The sequence below is a fragment of the Phyllosticta citriasiana genome (genome assembly GCF_038021145.1).
Source record: "Phyllosticta citriasiana strain CBS 120426 chromosome Unknown IWZ02scaffold_26, whole genome shotgun sequence".
NCBI lineage: Eukaryota > Fungi > Ascomycota > Dothideomycetes > Botryosphaeriales > Phyllostictaceae > Phyllosticta > Phyllosticta citriasiana.
In genome coordinates, this window is record NW_027117303.1 from 1 (window position 1) to 20,803 (window position 20,803).

Sequence of the window (20,803 nt, forward strand, 5' to 3'; positions counted from 1 at the left end):
AGTCGACACCTAAGCCCAAACCACCGCACTCGACCCCTGGAAAGCCGTCAACACCCAAGCCCAAGCCGCCGGTCGTTACGTCCACCGTTGTAGTTGGGCCTAAGCCGACACCTAGTAAACCATCATATCCTACGCCGCCGCACTCGACGCCTGGAAAACCGTCGACTCCAAAGCCGCCGCACTCGACGCCCGGAAAACCCTCACCACCTAAGCCTAAACCGTCGACGCCTGGTCCCAAGCCGCCGCACTCCACGCCTGGGAAGCCGTCAACACCTAAGCCCAAACCACCGCACCCTACGCCTGGCAAACCTTCGACGCCTGGTCCCAAACCACCGCATTCGACGCCAGGGAAGCTCTCGACTCCCGGACCTAAACCTAAGCCCACCCATTCGAAGCCGCACCACTCGCATTCTTCGACACATTATATTACAAAGACCATAGTCGTTGATCCAGATTCAAGCACGGGCCCAGCGAAGCCGACTGAGATCCATAGTCATCCAAAGCCTCCCCACAGTCATCCTAAGCCGAAGCCCACTCCAGTTATTATCACTTCATCGACTCCCGTCCCAGTCGTAGTTACATCTACCACGGTGGTAGTCTCGGCTTCGTCGGTTCCGATCATTGTGGGCTCGTCGTCGACAGTTCTTCCCGTGGCTTCGTCGTCGACGGTGGTTGTCGTTCAGACCACGACAACGTACTCGCCAATTTACATCACCGTGACGGCCACGCCCAAGATCGTAACTATCACCAAGGGCGGCCGTCCGCACAAGACCAAGACGCGCCCATCGCGGCCGCACCCTACGCCAAAGAAGGGCCACGATAGCCAGTTCTACGCTCCCATCCAGGTCGAGGGCAGCAACAACACGGTCAACGTGATCATGGTGGATGGCAACTACTACATCAACTCGAACGGCGATTGCGGACGCAACTGCCGGGGCAAGAAGAAGGATAAGAAGGACCCCGAGCACCTGCTCTCGCGACGGGCCAACGTGCCCGAGGGCTTCAAGTCGGTGCACGACGTGCTGCCGCGCGAGATCCTCGACAAGTTCAACCGCAACGAGATCAACGTGTGGGTGCCATCAAAGGCCGGCCACAGCGTCTACTTCGCCCATTTCTGCGCCAAGTGCTTCATCGTGCCGGTGTACTGGGACGGGCGGTACGTGGCGCCGCCCATCGACAAGAAGGACAGGGACAGGATGTACCAGATCAACATCATCGGCGAGAAGTGGTATGACCGGCAAAAGACGCAGGGCTGGTTGAAGTACGGCCCGCCCAAGTGCCTGAGCTGCGAAAAGGGCTTCCGCTGGCCCTTCTCAAAGGTCGACGTCGTGTCGGCTACGCCGACTCCCCGGTCCATCTATCACAAAAACACGAAGCGTGACATTAGCATGCCCACGCCTATCAACAACAACAACAACAACAACAATGATGATGATGATAATATGAACGCGCCCCTGCCCGTCCTCCCCACAACCACGCCGCCGTACAAGCGTGCGTTTACCCCCAACGTCCAGTCCCTCCGGCAGACTCCTCCTCCTGCCGCTGCTGCTGCTGCCGCTGCCGCCGCCGCCTCTCCATTCACCTTCAAGCCGCGCGTCTCGCACCAGAACAGCGCGCCGCTGAGGGCGCCCGCGGCGACGCCCCGTCCCATCATGATGATGGTGCAAGAGCCGGACGGACACTTCGCGACGCGCGGCGTCGACGCGTCGGACGTCATGCCCGCGCCGGCCGACCTGCCCTATAGCTTCCAGCCGGCGGCGCCGCCGCCGGGGAGCCGCAAAGACCAGGAGAAGGAGAAGAAGAAGTCGTCGGGCGCTCGATTAAGCGCTACGCGTTCGATGGCGCTGGTGCTGCTCGTTGTGGTTTTGAGCATGTGTTTGTAGGTAGTTTTTTGAGGTTTTGCTGCTGCTGCTGCTGCTGAAGAAGAAGAAGAAGAAGAAGAGGAGGAGGAGGAGGAGGAAAGAGATGGAGAGGAAAGAGATGGAGGAGAAAAGGAAACGTGATTTCGCTGTCTGCAGTACATACATGCTGCCTAATGTAAACCAGACCACATGTATGTAGACCGCCATCGTTCGTCGTTACCGTTCGTCAATTTCGTCGTCTGCTTCTACTTTAATTTCTTCACCAAGTACGCAGGCAGGCAGGCAGGCAGGCAGGCAGGCGGACGGGACGGACGGGACGGACGAGCGACCAACCAACCGACCGACCGACCACACGCACGCACGCATCTCGTGTCGGTCGGCGTAATTGATATTAGTCGCATGCATGGCTTAGAGCCAAAAACGTAGGAGGAGATTTCATGGGCTGGCTTCACGATGGGGGGGGGGGGGGGGGGGAATTCTTGTAGCGGTCGTTCTGGACGTTGTGTTGTGTGAGATGGATGGACTTCCGCGGTGTTGTAGGGAAAGGTCAAAGATGGATGGACTACAGCATTCGCGCAACCAGACAGTCTAATTCAAAAATTGTCAACAATCACCGGACTTTGCCATCTGATGTTTGAATGCTCCTTCTGTCTACAATGTAAAGACACTCATTCCATGGCGACCAAGTGCGCCTGGACACCCCTTTGGCTCATGGCATCTTGAGTCCTTAAGACTACTGCCATCAGTCGTTGGGCCAATCTGGCCAGCCATGGCGACATCTCACGCAGCATTCGCTCGCTCAAAAGAAAACCAGGTCTCAGAACAATTGTTGAAATTGCAAGAAAAGAGCCGCCTCCAACGCAAAAAGACGAAGAAGCGACCGACTTTCCAAACCATCCGACCTAGCTGCTGTGAGTGACGCAAACTACCACACGGACGCGATGCGCCAGGACAAAGGGCGTGTAAGAAACCAGATTTCCAACCACGCGAAGAAAAATCGAATATTTACAAAATATCAAGCAATCGGAAAACATGTGTGTATTTCGACGCGCCAGTAAAGGTGCTGCTCACTGTCGCTTAATCTCCAAAACGCCGTTAGAAAAGGGCCACCAATTCATTTAAAACCCATTTCGCTTTTTCGTACATCATGCAGAGCAACTCGTGAAAAGTCGGGACGAGAACGAGTCTCGCCGCTATGACTCATCTTCCTCTTCCTCGCCAGTCTGTCTCAACGTTAGCATATTGTAGTCGAGATGTGAATGGCATGACTTACGTTGTCGTGGAAGTTGGTTCCGTGCGTCGTCTCGTTGATGACACCCTTGCGAATGCAAAAGTCTCCGAAGCGCTCGCCCTCGTTGCGCTCCAGAGCGTAGCGCTTAAAGAGAGGCTTCAAGATGGCGAGAATCTCTTCCTCCTTGATCGACGACCGGTACAGCTTGTTGAGGCGCTGGCCGTGGTAGCCGCCACCAAGGTACATGTTGTAGGCACCGTAGGCCTTGCCGACGAACGCGACTTCAGCGAGCCAGGGGCGCGCGCAGCCATTGGGGCAACCAGTCATGCGCATGACGATGCTGTCTTGTCGAAGACCAACCTCCTCGAGCGTGTCCTCCACCTTGCCGATCAGGACAGGCAGATAACGTTCAGACTCGGCCATGGCAAGACCGCAAGTGGGGAAGGCAACACAAGCGGAAGATGACAGACGAAGAGCAGAGAAGTTGGTGTTGTCGAGCTTGTACTTCTTGAGCATCTCCTTAATGTTGTCGAGGTCGTCGTCGTGGACGTTGGAGAGAATCAAATGCTGGTTACCAGTCAGGCGGAATTCACCTTTGTGGACCTTTGCAATCTCGCGAAGACCCGTCTTCATGGGGAAGTCGGCGGTGTCCTCGATGCGACCGTTCTCGATGAACATGGTAAAGTGGTTGAGACCGGCCTCGTCCTTGATCCAGCCAAACGTGTCAATGTTGCTCTCGAACTTGAAGGGACGCGGCTCGGCGAAGCCCTTCTTGCCCCAGTACTCCTCGACCTTGGCCTTGAAGGTTTCGACACCCATGTCGTCGACGGTGTATTTGAGACGGGCGTGCTTGCGGTTTTTGCGGTCTCCGTGGTCGCGCTGCACAAGCATAACCTTTTCGCAGGCAATGTGCACCTCGTCGGTAGGAACGAAGCCGAGCATGCTGCCGGTACGGGGATAGGTCTTCTTGTTGTTGTGCGTCGTTCCCATACCACCACCAACGAGAACGTTGAAGCCCTCGAGGTGACCATCCGCACCCTTGATGGCAATCAAGCCGACATCGTGGGCGTAAACGTCCGTGTCGTTGTAGGGAGGAATGGCAATGGTAATCTTGAACTTTCTGGGGAGATACGTGGGGCCGTACAGCGGCTCGTCGTCAACAACGGCGTTGCCAGCGACCTGCGTCTTCTTGTCGTCGTCGTCGTCCGTCAACCAAATCTCGTGGTAGGCGGTGGTCGAGGGCAAGAGATGGTCGGAGACCTTTTGGGAAATGGCGAAGACCTCGCGGTGGAACGCGCTCTGGGCGGGTAGGGAGCTGCACATGACGTTGCGGTTGACATCACCGCAGGCGGCAATGGTGGTCATGAGCGCGCGGTTGATGGCCTGCATGGCCGGCTTCAATTTGGTCTTGATGATACCGTGGAACTGAAACGTTTGACGCGTCGTCAGCTTCATTGTCTCGTTCCCGAGGGTGTTGCTAATGTCGTCCATCTTGATCCACTGGTCGGGAGTGGAAACACCACCGGGGAGACGGCAACGAATCATGAACGAGTAGGCGGGCTCGAGACCCTGGGCCTTGCGCTCGTCACGCACGTCACGGTCATCCTGCATGTATGTACCGTGGAACTTGGTGAGCTGCTGGTCGGCCGCCGAGATGGCCATGGTCGAAGGGTCCTTAAGACCCTCAACAATGGTACCGCGGAGGAAGTTGGACTGGATCTTGATGTCCTCGTTGGTCAATGGCGGGGGCTCCTCAGGGAGACCGTCGACCTTGTCGACGCCGAGAGCTTGCCAAAGCTTGGGCTCCCACTCGCCGTAGCCAGTCTGGAATCCATCGGGGTCCTGGTCGTCACCGAGGCCGCAGGGTGTCATGGCCTTGCCGCCGAGAGTAACCAGGCGGGCGTGCAGGTCCTTGGCGGGCTTGTTGTAGTAGATCCTGTCCTCCTTGCGCGGCCAGTAGTGGCTGTCTCCGAGACCAAAGACGGCAAAGTTTACCGACGCGAGGTCAATGTCGGTCGAGTTTTTGACGGCCTCCCAAAAGTTCCTTCCGTTTTGCGGGAGTTCACCCTGGCCGGCAGTACTGGTAATCATAACAATGTTCTCCTCGTTGTTGATGTCTTCGAGAGGGTAGTCATCCATGGCCATGACCATGGTCTTGAGACCACGAGCCTTGCCCCGGTTGCCCAACCGCTTGGCCAGGTTCTCGGCGTTGCCATTGTCCGAAGCAAAGAGAATGGTCAAGGGAGCGCCCTGCAGCCCTTCCAAGAGCTTTCCGTAGGAGTCCTTTGCCTTGCGCTTTTGAAGCTCGCGGACCTCGGTGCCATAGGAAGAGGAGAGGTTGGCCGAAAATTGCGGGTGCCTCTTCATCAACTGAGAGAGGTAGTTGTCGCGGCGGAGAAATTCCTCGAGCTCCTTCTTGATCCTCTCAGAGTCGAGCTTGAAGTTCTCCTCGTTCCTGTCCTCGGCCTTGGGGTCCCAACGGTAGAGGGGCCAGTATCCGAGGTCGACAGCCTTTTTGGTTTCTTGGAGAACAGTCAAGGGAGAGTCGTCCTCCTTGCTGTAGGGCAGGTAGGCAAGGACGACCGAAGGACCGTCGAACTTGTCTGCCTCGATCATGGCCTGAAGGACTTGTGTGTACGAGCTGTAGACAGCCGTCGAAGCCACGTACGCGTTGCCAAAGTTCATGGCGTACAGACCAATGTCCTTCTTTCTCCTGGCCGAGTCGGCGGCGGCGCGCTCGGAGTAGGGGGTAGAATCGACGATGAGCATGTTGACATTTTCGCCCGAAGCCAGGACGTGGTGGACACCCGAGTTGCCCAGGTCGTAAGCCCAAGCGTCGGATCCAACGAGCCACTGAGACTCCTTGCGGAAGAGACCCTTGGAACCAAGAAGCTTGCTCGCGGCCTCGGAAGCATCCGTGGTCAACTTGGAGATGACCTCTTCAGCGAGAGCCTCAACCTTGGCAGCATCCTCGGCCGCCAGAGCCCACTTGGAGAGCGACTGCTTCGCCTCGTCAGACTTGAGCTCGCCCGACTTGGCAGCCTCCTGAGCCTCGGTGATGAAGCGCTTGCGGTGCTCCAGTCTGGCAAGGAGCGAACCAAATCCGTACTCCGGAGTGGCGGCGACCTGTGCGGAGATGCCGGCGTGCTCGGAGCCGAGCTGGTTGGCAATGTAGAGGCGCTCCTGGAACAGTTGGTTCAAAATCTTCATGTAGGCATTTTCGAGCTGGGGCTGGCTGGGCTCCTGCTCGCTGGAAGGAGCAGGAGAGGGGCCATCCATCTTGCCAATCTGGAGGTTCTGGATGGGCTTGTCGGAGTAGAGGTTTTGGAAGACACCGCGGAGAGCCTGGCGGACGGTGGCCTCCTCAATGTAGCCAAGCTGGTGGCCGACAATAGTGGGCGAAGCGCCTTTAGTGCCCTTAAGGGAAATCAAAAGATCCATTAGAAGCGGGCCCCATTTCGTAGTCTTTCTCCGCACTTGCTCCAACACAGCAATCTTCTTGATGGACTTGGGAAGGATGCTCGACAGTTGAGCTCCCAGCCACGGCCTGTATAATCTGACGGTAACGATTCCAGGGTTCGAGTAGTCGCCACCTGCCTCGTCAAGCTCCTCGGCAAACAACGCCGTGTCCGAGCCGAAAATGAAAACAGCAGCCTCGGCATTGGCCGGGCCAGTGTAGGAAAATGGTTGGTACTCGCGACCAGTGGCCTCCTTGACGGTGGCCCAGATGGTTGAGACGAGCTTGAGAATGTCGTCGGAAGAAACTGGCCTAGCCGAGACAGACTCGACGGTCGTGGCAGAAGAAACGGTGCTCTGCTTGTCACTGGCGGCGCTGCTACCACGTCTCGAGGAACCAGAAGACGACTCGCTGGGGGAAGCACCGCCGGCCTGCTGCTCAGGAAGAGTCAGGCTTTCACTGACAGTGCCATTGACCGGGGGTGTTTGGCCACCGACGGTGGTGACGGAGGCAACTCGGCCCTCGTCGGCGTACAACGTCGTCTCTCCTGATGTTGTGCTTTGAAAAACTCTTGCGGCGTCCACGTCCAAGACCTTCTTCACCAGTTCCCGGTCCTCTTGAGCAATTGGCTTCGAGTTCGATACAACAGAGGAATCAAAGAAGTGAACGACACCCTTGCCCGACTTGATTGCGAGGGCGTGGGCCGTCAGGGCGAGGTCCTGTGCCTCTTGCAGCGACTCGGACTGCAAGAATGTGAAGCCGCATTGCCTGATGGAGGTGATGTCCGAGTAGTCGGGGTAGCCATTCGGCTGCAGAGAGACGTGAATGACGACGGGATATTGCGCGAGCTTGTAGAGGTGGGGTATCGATTTGACGAGGATGGATGAGGGGGCAGTGACGGAAACAAGCTTGCCAGAGCGAATTGGCTGGAAGACGGAGAGGAGAGGGTCTGCATTATGCCTTGCTGGCAGAATCTACGGCGGGTTAGCTTTGCGGAGGATTGGAGCAGTTCGGAGGTTTACCTCTGGGAGGTCTCTGGCCACCACCGAAGGCGCCTTGGATGCGCTCAAAGCGGAGAGGTGAGCAGAAAAGTCAGAGTCCTGTTTCAAGGACGGCTGGACAGAGATGAGCACATCGCTGGCAAGGTAGGCGATGCGCGCCACTGGGGTCGTCAGTATTGGAGCAATTCATTGTTGTTGCGGCGAGTTGCGGGCCGGTTAGGATGCGGGGAATGGGGCTCGACATACCGGCCTCTCCAGCATTGGTGACAGAGCCCATGGTTGCGGTGATGGTGTCCGGTGGGCGAGTCGATGCTGGGAGAGAGTGGGAGAGAGTGGGAGAAGGGGAGAAGGGGAGAAGGGGAGAAGATGTCGGATGAAATGGCGAGAGGTGGAGAGGTCAAAGGCAAAGGCGCGCCTGGATGGGAAGTATTATGCAAGCGCTTGACTGGGACTTTTTTTGCGTTGCTAATGACCTTTGGCTGGCTCCGCATTGGCCTGGCTCGCCATCACATCATCCGCGCTAACTCGACATGGCAGCCGGCCGCCCGAGAGGTTGGCCACTTATCTCAGCACTCGCCGACCAGCCGTCGTACTGAATTCTGAATACCTGAACCATTTCTCTGTCAGCATTGTTCGAATTGCCATGCGCCTGTTTCGGTACATGAACCGCGTTCCAGTTCTGCCCGCTCCAGCTCCCACGTCATTGCCAAACCTCGGCAACCCTCCGATAGCGACACGCCTTTCTACTACTACTACTACTACTACTACTACTACTACTACTACCACCACAACTCCCCGACGCCTATCCCCATCGTCTTCACCTCGTTCTCATGCATTCGTAGCCTGCCGCTCCGCAATGACCCTCGCGACGTCCAATGCCGCGCCCGACTACCCCACGGCTGATGGGGCCCCGCCCTTGGTCCCTGACGCCCCTCCCCTGCCCTTTGCAAAGCTATGCGCGCGTTTGGACGACACAGTAGCAACCTTTTTGGACCAAGAATTCCAAGATGCGCGACTCTCTGCCGTCCAGGCCCAGACTCGCGTCGCGCTGGGCGTCATTGAAGAGGCGTTGCAAAGATACAGGTAGGCTCAGCCTGCCACCTACCAACCATCCTCTAACCCACTAGCTTCTCCGAACTGTCCCTCTCCTACAATGGCGGCAAGGACTGCCTAGTTCTCCTCATCCTCTACATCGTAGCGCTCCACCGACGCAGCGTCGCCGCTTCGTCGCCAATTCCGCCGTCCATCCAATCTGTGTACATACAATCCGCCCACCCCTTCCCCGAAGTCGAGCACTTTGTTGTCTCGTCGACGCGGGCCTACAGCCTCTCCCTCGCGACCTATGCCTCGCCAATGAAGGCTGCCTTTGCGTCGTACCTCCGCGACCAGCCCAACGTCAAGGCCATCTTCGTCGGCACGCGGCGCACCGACCCCCACGGCGAGCACCTGACGCACTTTGATCCGACCGACCACGGCTGGCCCAGTTTCATGCGCATCCATCCGGTAATCGACTGGCACTACGTCGAGATATGGACGTTCATCCGCCACCTCCGCATCCCCTATTGTCCGCTCTACGACGCCGGTTACACGAGCCTGGGCGGCACCACCGATACGCACCCGAACCCGGCCCTGCGCATCGACATGACTGATCACTTCCGCCCAGCCTACGAGCTGGTCGAGGACTACGAGGAGCGGCTCGGCCGGGACGGAGGTGGAGCCAGCAGCGGCAGCAGGAACGGCACGATGCGGAAGCCGTCTCCGCAAACGGCGACCGGGGTAGCGCAGCCAGGGCCTCAGACGTCGAATTGACGGAACGGTAAATCTTGCAGCGGCGAGGCGGGGTACCGTGGAGGATTGGGGCAAGAGAAGAATTGCATCACATTTTGGGAACCCCACGTGGGGTGCGTAAATAAGAGCGTAAGCGCATCGCATCGCGACCCGGCGGTTAAAACCAGGCACATTTGGCATGGACCCGGAGCGACGACCATGAAGCATGGCGGGGCGTCAGGCGAGGACCTTGAACAGCGAATGTGGTTCATCCTTTTGGAGAAACGGTGGTTGGCGCTAAGCACCGGCAGTCAGTCCCTTGGATCGGCTCTGCATACGTACATACATATGCATGCGCGGCGGAGATTTGGGGAGAAGACTACACTCCCGCGGCCGCAGCACAAGCGCGTCCCGAGGACCAGTCAGGCGGGAGGCAAGGCGATCAAGACGGAGAAGAGAAGAGAGAAAGAGAGAGCCATCTCAGCGCAGCGAGCATTTCTGTCCCCATCATCTTATCTGTTGCGGATCTTGAGGAGGACATGCTGTCCATAGCATCTCGGGAGACTTCACGTTGCAGTATCTACACTACATTGCTGTTGATAGACTGTATTCTGTCAGACTTCTTCAATCTTCTTCAGCTTCTGCCGCGACACACGCGCCTCAATACCGAGTCTGGAGACGAGATGCATCCCTGACCCAGACGTCATCAATCCATCATACCGCAAGTAGGCTTGAAAACAGTTTCCAACAGTGCTCGCAGAGAGGGAGACAAAAAAATTTGAAGAAAGATAACAAAAAAGTCAAAAAGGGCTTAATCCGCACAGCTCCCCGGTCCCTTAGGTTGGTACCTTAACCTACATACCACACGCATGTGAAACACCACTTCCACAGCCAGCGGCAGATAATCATACCAGCGTACTATGTATCCGACAGAACAAAGACGCATCCACAAGCCCCCGCCCGCCCGTCCATCCATTAACCGATCTCGCACTCGGTCAGACCCGTCCCGACGGCCATGCCAACCCCCAAGCACCAGACAGGCAGTCATTCCACTCCGCCCGCCCACCTCACCGCCCACGGCCTCGGCGCGTCTGTAGTTGCCGAACGAAACGCTTACCTACCCTAGCCTTTCCTCCCCATTCAATACAAAAACGCAGCGTAAGCAATACGTGAGAAAGAGCGAAAGCACTGCCCCGCGCCCTTACTATACAGGTGGGTACTTTACGCCCGCCGATCACCTACCTACCTACCTACCTACGTATACCTTACCTAGCTCACGCTCCCTCCACCTCCCTCACGCAAGCGGCGGCGTCCATGCGCAGCCCTGCGTCAAGCTGTCCAGCACATCCATCTACCCAGTCGTCTGTCTGTCTGTCTGTGTGTGTGTGTATGTGTGTGTGTGTGTGTGGTTGAAGTGCAGAAGCCGATGTCGGCTGCATCCATTTTTAGTGCGAGACTCCTGCTTGCTTGGTAATATGCTGGCTGGCTGGCTGGTATCAGGCTGAAGTCGGCCTTTCCGTTCTCTGCTGTCGCTGAGGGACGCAGAGGGAGGGAGGGAGGGAGGGGTATGACTGACCGGACTGGACCAGACCCCAGCGAGCGATCCCCGTTTTGGGTTCGGGGCGCGGATGGGGCCGTGCGCGCAAAGGTTATTCTGTCGACACTCGACACTCGACGACACCTAGGTGCATATGTACTTTCTTTCTCTTCGGGTGTCTCTCTCTCGGTTGCACTTGACCCTCCCATCTGGCGATGAATGGTGGCTCAGGACGAGACGGATGGATGGATGGATGGATGGATGCCAAGTCGCTTTAGCGGAGGAGGAGGAGGAGGAGGAGGAGAAGAAGAAGAAGAAATAGAATATTTAATGGAGAGGTATCTACCCACCTACCAACCGCGTATACACAAGAATGAAGTACCCTACTCCATCACGCTACTATTCATCCACCATCAAAAACCGCCGTCAAAAGGCTTATCATCTACTCTCTACAATTGCTCCCACACTCCCATCATCCGATCCAACTAACTGATCAACCAACGCACACGCCGAATGGAAACCCGATGTACCTGCACAAAACACCCCGACCGAATCTCCTCCCTAAGCCATCTGGCCCCCAAATCCCTGTCCCAAAAAAAAAAAAAAAGCCTCCAAAAAAAAAGTCCAAAGAAATTGTCCGACCACCCAAAAATGGAAAAAGTGATGCCGATGTCGATGCCGATGCCGATGCCGATGCCGATGCCGACACCAATGCCGCTGACGCTGACGCAGTGCCGGACGCCGGGTGTGAGCGCCGAGACTTGGGTGCGCCCGCGCTTGGATGCCGAAGATGCCGAAGATCCCCCCCCCCCCCAGTGTCACTCATCATCGCTATTGGCCACTGGTCGACCCTTAAATGATGTGTTTGCCGCTGAAGAGCTGTTCAAAGTCCAAATTATCCGGATCTTTGAATCCACTCTGCTGATTAGTCAAGTCTTGTGCAATGCGCCCTCACGACATCATGGCGTTATTCCCCCTGTACAGTAGTACACCACATGGCGCCTCGAATTCGCCACTCAAATCTCGCGTCTTGCTGTACAAAGCACATTATACTGCATCTCAAACCACCGCTCCAGCGATAGACTACCGCTTCCCACATCTTCTCACCACCACGAAACACATTCAACTGACACCATTTGTATTGCTAGACTACTCGTCGGCTAAAAAGCACTCAGGTAGAAAAGAGAAGAAAAAAAAAAAGGACGAGGGGCCACGTAACTAGCCTCCTCCCCAATCTGTCAAGAGAGAGATTGAAGGGGGCAACACGCCCCAAGTCCGACTGATGATTGCCGCAAAAAAGAGAAAAAGATGCCGTACAAAAAGCGCATGCAAACAAAAGACAGGGTCGAAGAGAAAAAGAGCCGCCCAAATCGTCATCGTCGTAGCCCGCGAGGGCAGATCAATCTTCTTTTTTTGTTCCCGACCAACCAGGCTGACCAGAAGAGAGGAAGGAAAAAAAAAAAAAAAAAAAAAAGGGGGAAATCCCATTACGCTGCCTGTCGCCATTCCCTAGACGAAAAACTTCAACATGCAAAGGGGAAAAAAAGAAAGAAAAAAAAAGCAAATCCACAATCGTCAAAAAACATACAAGCATAGGCGAAAGGTGACCCCAACGTGGCGGCTGAGATGCAGGCCAAACGACGAGCCAATGCGACGAGAATCGATTAAACGGCTGTCGGCGACGCGACCTTCCATGCGGTCCATAATCCATACTTCCGTCTCTTGGTTGCGTGGCGATGATTCGTTCGTTTGTCAAAGTAGAGATAAACAAGTCCGGACGTGACTACTCGCGGTCGCTGGCGGCGTTGCTCGAGGTCGACGAGTGATCGCCGTGGGCAATGACGGGGGTGGTGGGACGAGGCTTGTCGTCTTCGTTCTGAACGCGAACGACGGGCATCTTAGACTGAGTCGGGGCGAGCTGGGACGAGCGCGCAACGAAACCGCGGCCGTTGCGGTCACGGCCCTGACCAAAGCCCGTGTGCGTAGGCTTGTTCAGGTAGTTTTCAAACTCGTTGCCATCCTTCTGGGGAGTGAGGGAAGAAATGCGTTGCTGGGGAGCGACCAGGCCGGGATTCATGTTGTTGACGCCCCTGGACTGAAGAACGCCGTACTCGAACTCGGCAGCGCGAAACTGGCGGGCGGCGGCAGTCTGCTGCTTGAGAATCTTTTGCTCCTGCGTGTCGGCGTAGCGAATCTGGATCGTGTGCTCCTCTCCGTCGGAAACGGTGACGGGGGTGTTGTTGAATTTCTTGATGACTTCCTCGCAGACATCGCGCGTCTCGAAGCGGGCAAAGCCGACGCCGCGGCCGTGGCCGGCGGGGTCACGGAGGATCTTGCTCGAGCAGACCTTGAAGGGGGCGAAGACGTTCTGGAGCTCCGCCTCGTTGATGTGACGAGGAATGTTGGAGACGTAGAGGTTGGTGTTGTGTTCGTCGGCAAACTTCTTGAGCTTCGCGTAAAAGGATTCCTGAATGGTCAGCAGGCGTCATTCAAGAGGGTCGACTGATGCTTACACGCGCAAAGCTGACTTCGTAGCCGAGGTAGTGGAAGCCGCGAATGCAGTTCTCAGCGTCCTTGAAGTTGTAATACTTGATGAAGCCGAATCTGCAGGCGTCAGCACAGCACAGAAGACAAACAAAAATGACTCACCCCTTGCAAAGATTGGTCTTGACATCGATGATGGACTTGGAGCTCTGAATGTCGCCAAAGCGGATGCCCCACTGGTGCAGCATGTCGTCCGTCGTCTCGGGAAGCAGGCCGCGGATGTAGACATTGGTCTCGCCGTTCTTGTTCTCGAGCGAACGGTCGAGGGGCTTGACGGGGGAACTGGGCGCGGGAATGGCACGAGGAATGGCAGGCTCCTTGACGAGAAGCTCCTGAATCTCGGGCGGAATGGTCTGCGAGACAGGAGCCTTGTTGACCTGCGGGACGTAGAAGGGTCCGAGGTGAGAAGGCGAAGGAGTGCCGCTGCCAGGGTAAATGGCGTTTGGAGATCCATTCATGTAGACGTTGGGCTGGTAGGTGGCGTGGGCGCTCGTATAGGGAGTGCCGGGCAAGTCCTGCTCGGTGGAAGAGATGGAGTCGCGGCGAGGAGTGATGAGGGCCGGCTCCGCCGAAGAGACACGCGAGTTCCAGTTGTTGGCAACGGGGCTGTTGTTGTCCAGCATGTGGTGTCCGTACTGGAACGCCGCATTGTGGGGGATGTAGTGATTGAGCGGCGTCTGCATGCTGGGCGAGTGGGGAAGTCCATGGTGATAGTTGTGGATTCCAGGAATCATCTGGGCCGCCTGCTGGTACACCATCGCGTGCTGTCCGTGTTGCATGTGGGCTGGGACGGAGACGCCGAGCTCAGAGGACGTGGCCGAGACGTGAGAGCCAGGCTTGGTCGAGCCGAGGGAAGGGTGGTGCAAGTTCATGCCGGCGAAGCCCTGGGTCAAAGCAGCCAGGCCCGCGTCGCCCACCAGACCGTGATATGGCAAGACGCCGGGGTGTCCAGGGTTCAAGAAGGCAGGACGGTGAGTCTGACCTTGGTAAGTGCCGTAGACGGCGGCGCGTCCGCCAAAGTTGGCCGGGTGGTGGCCACCAAAGTTACGCTTGCGCTGCGAGTCGATGTCGGAGAGAGCCGCCATTGCTGTAGACTGCGACGTATGGTCAGCCTCGGTCGAAAGAAGAAGAGAGGTTTTGGGCGACGGGGCGGAAGTGAAGAGCAGTACCTGGGCGGTGATGGAGTGCGTTAGTTGATAGCGAGCTACCGTTGCCAGAGAGTCGGATCGACCTGGAAGATTGATGTCAGCGTCTGCAAGTTCGGGGGGGGGGGGGGGGAGGGTTAGTGTTGCATATTTGGAAGGCCCGTGCAACGGTCGAGGGTGGAGGGCAAGGTTGGGCGACGGGAACATACCTGACGAAGATGCTGGATCGCTTGAAGATGTGAGGGAAGCGACTGCGAGCAAAAGCTGTAGGATGGGGCGTCAGCTGGTGTTGGTGTTGTTCAGGTTGTTTTGGAGCCGAGGTGTCGAGGTCGAGGTTGATTGAGGTCGAGGGCGAGGTCGAGGTGGTGCAAGACTCACTTTGGGCTTGAGGAAAGCTACAAAGAAATGCAGGGCCCTGAGGCGGATGGATCGTAGCGGGACGAGGCAAAAAGTGGAGCGCAGAGGGCGTCGAGGGAGAGGTCGGGGGTGGCGAAGATATAGAAGGGTGGTGGTGCTGGGGCTCGCTAAGGGCAGTCGAGGTGGGTGACGGAGAGGGCTTCTGGCAGGAGGCAACGTCAGTAAGTGGCAGGACCTCAACTGAGCAGCCAGCGGGCGCCTCCAAGCCCGTCGCACTTCACTTTCAGACTCGACCAGGCACGACTGCTGCTGCTTCTGCTGTTGCTGGTCTCGGTGTTGTGTACTCTCTCAACGCTCCAGCGCCAAAACACCTACCCACTAAGATACGGACGGCAAAGGAAAGAAAGGAAAAAGGCTGTCTCGATAGCAATGCAATTGCCAAGAGGGACGGGAATCTGGGTCTGGCGCGCGAGGGCGAGAAGTGGCACTTTAAATGCACACAACAGTCTGTGCAAAGGGGTGTACAGAACAGGCACCGGGGCGCTTTCTTTTGCAGCGTGTACAGAGTCACCCAATGCGAACCACCGCTCTCGAGCGTCTCGTCTGAGACAAGAACAGTATGCAGGCGGCTGAAAGGGCTCGACTGTCCCCACGGCATGCACCCCTCACGACTCTACGACGACTGTCGACATTTTGCGGTTTCAGCTAACATGAGGCTGGGGGGCACCTCCTCTATCAGCTACAGGTCGCAAACGAGCAGCGGGTCAATCTCCAGTGCTGCAGCAGCATCACGGACCGGCACTCTCGTCACTGGCCAATTGACGTCAGATGGGCTACTGGGGATCTTTGTACAGTACCTTACCTACATACATGATACACAGTTGCATCTGAGAGGATTTCCCAGGCTCGGTCGGTGCATCTGCGAGATGGACGCCCGCGGGACCATGCATGCACGCAGCTTGCTTGCTTGCTTGCTTGCTTGCTTGCTGGCCTGGTCTGGCCTGGATGTTTGCTGTGTGTGTCCTACGGTGCGAGGGTGGTCGGCTGGCATCCGCTTGGCCCGCTGCTCTGCTCCCACGACACGACGACGACGACGACGAGGGACCTCAAGTCGACGTTGGCCCGGTGCATGAAGCAAGGACCCAGGGCCAGAAAGCAAGCAGGTCCAAACATAGCACATCGACCTCAGCGCGCAGACCCTGAACGCCATTGGCCGTCCAGCTGGTCCTGGGATCGATCGTGTTTGTCATCCCGCGAACCTGGGTTGAGCGACGGGGAATCCACAAGAAGATTTCCCCCCTCCCCCCAGGCGCCTTGTGCGACGGCGTCTTGCTGTTTGGAGCTTCCCGTGCGCCTGGTGCTTCGTGGGCGCATCGCACATGCGAGGGACGCCCAAAGGGCCAAAGGGAGCCAGACGCTCTCCCCACGGCGTCATTCAGGTAAGCGCAGGACATTGGGACGGGCTCAGACGATGCGCATCAGGCGACGCGGACGTCGGCGAGGACGGACCAGCATTTCCAGGTCGTCGTGGGAACGAGAGAGATGAAATGAAATTGAAAGGAGCCGACCTGTCACATTGTTGTTGTCCTTTTTGCGCGACGGGCCTCTCTCGGTTGATATTGCTCTCACGTCGTCGTCGTCGTCGTCGTCGTCGTCGTCGTCGTCGTTGGTGGTGGTCCAGTGGCGGCAGCGCGTACCTGGTTCCCGGGACCGCCGTGGCCGTGGAGCAGACCTGAGGTGACGGTCGCCCGCTCGCTTCAATGCCCAGATTAGTTCGGCGTTTCACTCCCATCATTGAATCCACCATCTCTTGACCGCCGTTTGCTCGTCTGCTTTCTTCTTTTTGCGCTCCTCGTCGTTTGCTTCGGCTTCTGCTTCTGCTTCTTTGCCGCCTTCCTTGGGAGGCTCTGCTTGTCTCGTCGCAGTACCGGGTCCAGGGGAACCAGACCACAGCAACCTCACATCATCTCGTGAGACGTAAATGCTTTGCTTGGCCCCCCCCCCCCCCCCCCCCCCCCCCCCCCCCCCCCCCCCCCCCCCCCCCCCCCCCCCCCCCCCCCCCCCCCCCCCCCCCCCCCCCCCCCCCCCCCCCCCCCCCCCCCCCCCCCCCCCCCCCCCGTGACGCTGGAATGCGATGCACAAAGGCACCCGCCGCCCGATCCGGCATCGCTCGCCCTCGACGACGAGAACTTTACTCCGCGCTTGTGCCCTCTTTGTGTTCGTAGAAAAATCCCGGGTCCAATGCCGCCCCCAATGCCGCTACCCGCCCATTATTGGTTCAAAAGGCCTTTTTATATTTTGCTACACGCTTCTATCGAAATCGAATGCGCCCATTTCGCCCTCTCGCAGATATGCAACTATCTCCAAGATCTTCTAGCTGTTCCACATAAAAAACAGTCTACATTTACGACCACACGTCCTCTTGGTACTGGTTCGACGCGCGCATCGACTTGACAATGTCTTCGCCCTTGGACTCGGGCAGCCCGCGCTGCTTGGAGATGATTTGACCGAGCAGGTTGTTGACCTCGCGTGCCATGTGCGCCGCGTCGCCACACACGTAAAAGTACGCCTTTTGCTGCAGAAGCTTGTCGATGTTCTCGGCCTGTTCCTGAATCTTGTGCTGCACGTAAACCTTGTCGGGGCCCTCTCGGGAAAAGGCAACGTGAAGCTCAAAGGCGTCGCCCAGGTCCTTTTTGTACTCCTGCGCACGGGTCAGCAATCCATCAAAACAAATTTCCCAATGGGCTGTCTTACCTCCCACTCATCCTTGTAGAGGAAGTCTTCATCTCGCTTCCTGCACCCAAAGAAGAGGACCGTCTTTCCAACCTTCTCGCCCGCCCGCGCAAGCGCAGCGCGTTCCTGAACGAAGCCCCGGAAGGGAGCCACGCCAGTTCCCGGGCCGACCATGATGACGGGCTTGGACGGATCCGAGGGCAGCTTGAAGTTGGAGTGGCGCACGTGAACCGGAACATGGATGCCGTCGTACTTGTTGCGAGGACCAGTAAGAGCATAGTTGAGACCGTGGGGATCGGGATCAGCGACGCCGTGCTGCTTTTGCTTGAGCGCCAGCAGGTAGTTGGTCGTGACGCCCTTGACAATGTGGGGAGCGCCCGGCTTCTCAATCGACTCGACCACGGCCGTGATGGAAATCTTATCCTTTTGAACCAATGACGAAGAAGAAATCGAGTAGTAACGCGGCTGGATCTTGTGCAGACCCTCAATCATGATCGAAAACGGAATCGACGACCACGGTTGGCCATTGGACTGGATTTCGAGGAGCTGGGCAATGTTGAGGTTGAGAGCGGCGACCTTCTCAGAAAAGTAGTCCTTGTCGGTACCCATCTTGGTCAGCTCGGCCTTGGTGGCATCGTCAGGGGCGAATTGAGCCAGAGAGTGAACGAATTGGCGGGAGACAGGTGCGCAGATTTCCATGTGATAGCGGACGGCGGCATCGTACGTTGTCGGCGAAGGGAAGGGAACCTTGGCGGTAGGGTCAATGCCCTTGACGCTGATGACCGTGTCGCGCTTCTTGTCAAGACCGAGTACCCTGAGGAAGCGGTCAACCTCCTTTCCGGGGTTGGTTGGCCACACCGCTATGTGGTCACCAGTCTGGTACGAGAGACCGGAGCCGCCAATATCGATTTCCATGTGCAAGCAGTTGCGCTCGCCAGCCGTGAAGAGTTCCTTGGATTCCGCAATCGGAGCAATGTATGGGTTGTGCGCGTTGAAGGGTCCCTTTTGAGCGCCTTCGAGGTGGTGCTTGTTGGGCTCGCCGAGGTAGACTTCGTCCGTTTCAGCGCTCATTTCAAGCTTCTCGGAAACTTCAAAGACGGGCTCGTAAATGGCCTCGCGTTCCTCTAGGTGCATCTTCTCGGTCAGAGAAGCCCACATGGGTTCCTTCCAAGCCAAAAAGTCTTCTTCCATGGTTCCGGCACCGTCGTCGCCCTCTCCAGCGTCGCCAATTCTGGTGGCACCGAGCTTGCGCAGCGCGGCGTCGACCTGACGAACCATGGCATTGTAGTGCTCGTACGTGTTGTTTCCGAGACCGAAAGCGACGTAGCGGAGGTTACTCAGAGGCTCGTCGCCGTCGGTGCTGAAGGAGCAGTCCTCGCCGGTGATGAATTCGTAGAATTCGACGGCATTGTCAGTAGGCTCTCCCTCGCCGTAGGTGGCCAGGACGAACATGGCAACCTTGTCCTCGGGGAATTGGTCCAGATTGTCAAAGTCGTAGTCTTCCAGATCGGCAACCATTGTCTTCAGACCGAAGCGCGAAGCGCCCTCCTTGGCCAGACGCGATGCGTAGTCCTCGGCGGTCCCAGTCTGAGAGCCGTAAAAGACGACGCAGTTTTTTCCCGTCTCATCCATCTTCTCGATGATGTTGCGCGACTTGCCGGCTTTTGCGCCATTGGTGTGAGCTAGCGAGCCGGCGAAGGGGTCGGCAGGCTTTGCCCAGTAGGTTCCCTTGGTGAAGTATGCAACGGTGCCGGCCAGAAGGACGGCGAGCACCACCAGGTCGAGAGTGTCGAGCTGGGCCATGTTGTCTGCTGTCTTGGAGAGGAAAACAGAGTCAGCAGGACGGCGGGATTAGATGATATAGGGCGCGACATACTTTCGCAGTGCTGCCTGGACAAGACTAGAGCGTAGCCACCAGTCTACGGCACGAAACGTGGTCTCAGTAGTGGCGGCGAAGGATATCTGACAAGCGGGCACCCGAGGATGGAGCTGCCCGCCGGGAGTTTGCGCGAAACCGGCCGGCTTGTGATGGGGCACGTGTGGAGAAGGGGCCGCCGAAAAGCGGCAGACGGGGAGAGCAAGTCAACGACGCAAAGCGACACAAATCTGACTTGATGCGGGCAGGCAACAGCAAAAGGAAGAAGAGTATCAACAATATGAAGAAGGAAAACAGAATCCCAAGGCTTTGAAGAACAGCGTGGCTGACGGGCTGATGGACTGGACTGGGCTGGGCTGGGCTGGGCGATAAGCGGGCGGTTCTCCTAGACTAGGCGGGACCCTTTGACTTGTCCCTCGGATCGATCTGCTTGCCCGAGAGCTGAAGGTGGAAAGTGGATTTTGCGACCGAATTGATCGGAAGACAACGGGACTGCGACTGCGACTGCGACTGCGGCGGCTAATCTGTCGTCCGGATTCCGGTTCAACACTACGGTACCTAGACTGCACCTCACTGGGCGCACCGCCCGTCAGCAGCTGAAAGATGTCGTGACAATTTTAGTCGGCGACAAATCGTCTCCGTGCTGTCCTCTCCATGATGATGATGATGATGATGATGCCACTGGGCGACGCGTGCTACCGGCCAGTATCCGTCGCCTGGGTGGTGCTCGCTTGACTGCCCGACTACAACCAACATCAACAACATCACCACCACCACCACCACCACCACCACCACCACCGTCATCACCATCATCATCGCCATTCATCCTCATCACCCGTGTCTACTGTGACTGCCTGCTGCTGCCGCCGCCGCCGCCGCTCGCCTCTCCCTGCTCCATATGCGCGACCGTTGCCTCCAACGCCCTGGATTCGCTCCAACCTAATCCATTGCTGCGGCGGCCCTGCAGCCCTTTTGCAACTCCACAAGGACCCCATGGCCACGCCCTAGACCAGCCTCTGTGCCCCAATGAAGGAGGCTCCAAACGCGGGATGGGTGAGAACATCCATCTTCCCCAAACTGCCTGCAGCCCTCGGCTGTCCTGCGCTGCACCTCCCGCGGCTTTACCCGCCGCCCATCAATCTTTTTGTTTCCCTCTCTTTACCTTAAGCTTGATGCTAACCAAGCCTTGACCCGGTCCAGCTCTTCCCCCTCCGTCTCAAGCCCGACAGCATGCTGCCAACAATCTGTCGCACTATAACCAACCCGACTTCCCCGCACCTCCCTGCGAGTCTC

General features: G+C 57.4%; 6 protein-coding genes across 6 annotated transcripts; 2 read left to right on the forward strand and 4 right to left on the reverse strand.

Annotated features, from left to right (window-relative positions):
• On the forward strand, positions 1-1,967 carry IWZ02DRAFT_163521 (uncharacterized protein; the record flags this gene model as incomplete). Its single annotated transcript, XM_066762098.1, has 1 exon — positions 1-1,967. A coding segment is annotated over one exon (1,883 nt), but the record flags the coding sequence as incomplete, so codon positions are not given.
• Positions 1,968-3,055: 1,088 nt separating this feature from the next.
• On the reverse strand, positions 3,056-7,828 carry IWZ02DRAFT_495346 (uncharacterized protein; the record flags this gene model as incomplete). The annotated part of the gene is made up of 4 exons (XM_066770130.1): positions 3,056-3,085; positions 3,136-7,524; positions 7,573-7,712; positions 7,798-7,828. The coding sequence occupies 4 exons, from the start codon at positions 7,826-7,828 to the stop codon at positions 3,056-3,058; spliced, it is 4,590 nt and encodes a 1,529-aa protein (XP_066617461.1).
• Positions 7,829-8,407: 579 nt separating this feature from the next.
• On the forward strand, positions 8,408-9,360 carry IWZ02DRAFT_495347 (uncharacterized protein; the record flags this gene model as incomplete). The annotated part of the gene is made up of 2 exons (XM_066770131.1): positions 8,408-8,634; positions 8,679-9,360. The coding sequence occupies 2 exons, from the start codon at positions 8,408-8,410 to the stop codon at positions 9,358-9,360; spliced, it is 909 nt and encodes a 302-aa protein (XP_066617462.1).
• A 2,392-nt stretch (positions 9,361-11,752) lies between these two features.
• Positions 11,753-12,361, reverse strand: IWZ02DRAFT_466257 (uncharacterized protein; the record flags this gene model as incomplete). Its single annotated transcript, XM_066768489.1, has 1 exon — positions 11,753-12,361. The coding sequence occupies one exon, from the start codon at positions 12,359-12,361 to the stop codon at positions 12,074-12,076; it is 288 nt and encodes a 95-aa protein (XP_066617463.1). The 3' UTR covers positions 11,753-12,073.
• A 277-nt stretch (positions 12,362-12,638) lies between these two features.
• Positions 12,639-14,484, reverse strand: IWZ02DRAFT_387361 (uncharacterized protein; the record flags this gene model as incomplete). The annotated part of the gene is made up of 3 exons (XM_066765533.1): positions 12,639-13,322; positions 13,369-13,459; positions 13,505-14,484. The coding sequence occupies 3 exons, from the start codon at positions 14,482-14,484 to the stop codon at positions 12,639-12,641; spliced, it is 1,755 nt and encodes a 584-aa protein (XP_066617464.1).
• A 2,821-nt stretch (positions 14,485-17,305) lies between these two features.
• IWZ02DRAFT_387363 (cytochrome P450 reductase 1) lies at positions 17,306-19,437 on the reverse strand (the record flags this gene model as incomplete). Its single annotated transcript, XM_066765534.1, has 2 exons — positions 17,306-17,602; positions 17,656-19,437. The coding sequence occupies 2 exons, from the start codon at positions 19,435-19,437 to the stop codon at positions 17,306-17,308; spliced, it is 2,079 nt and encodes a 692-aa protein (XP_066617465.1).
• Between the last annotated feature and the right edge of the window lie 1,366 nt (positions 19,438-20,803).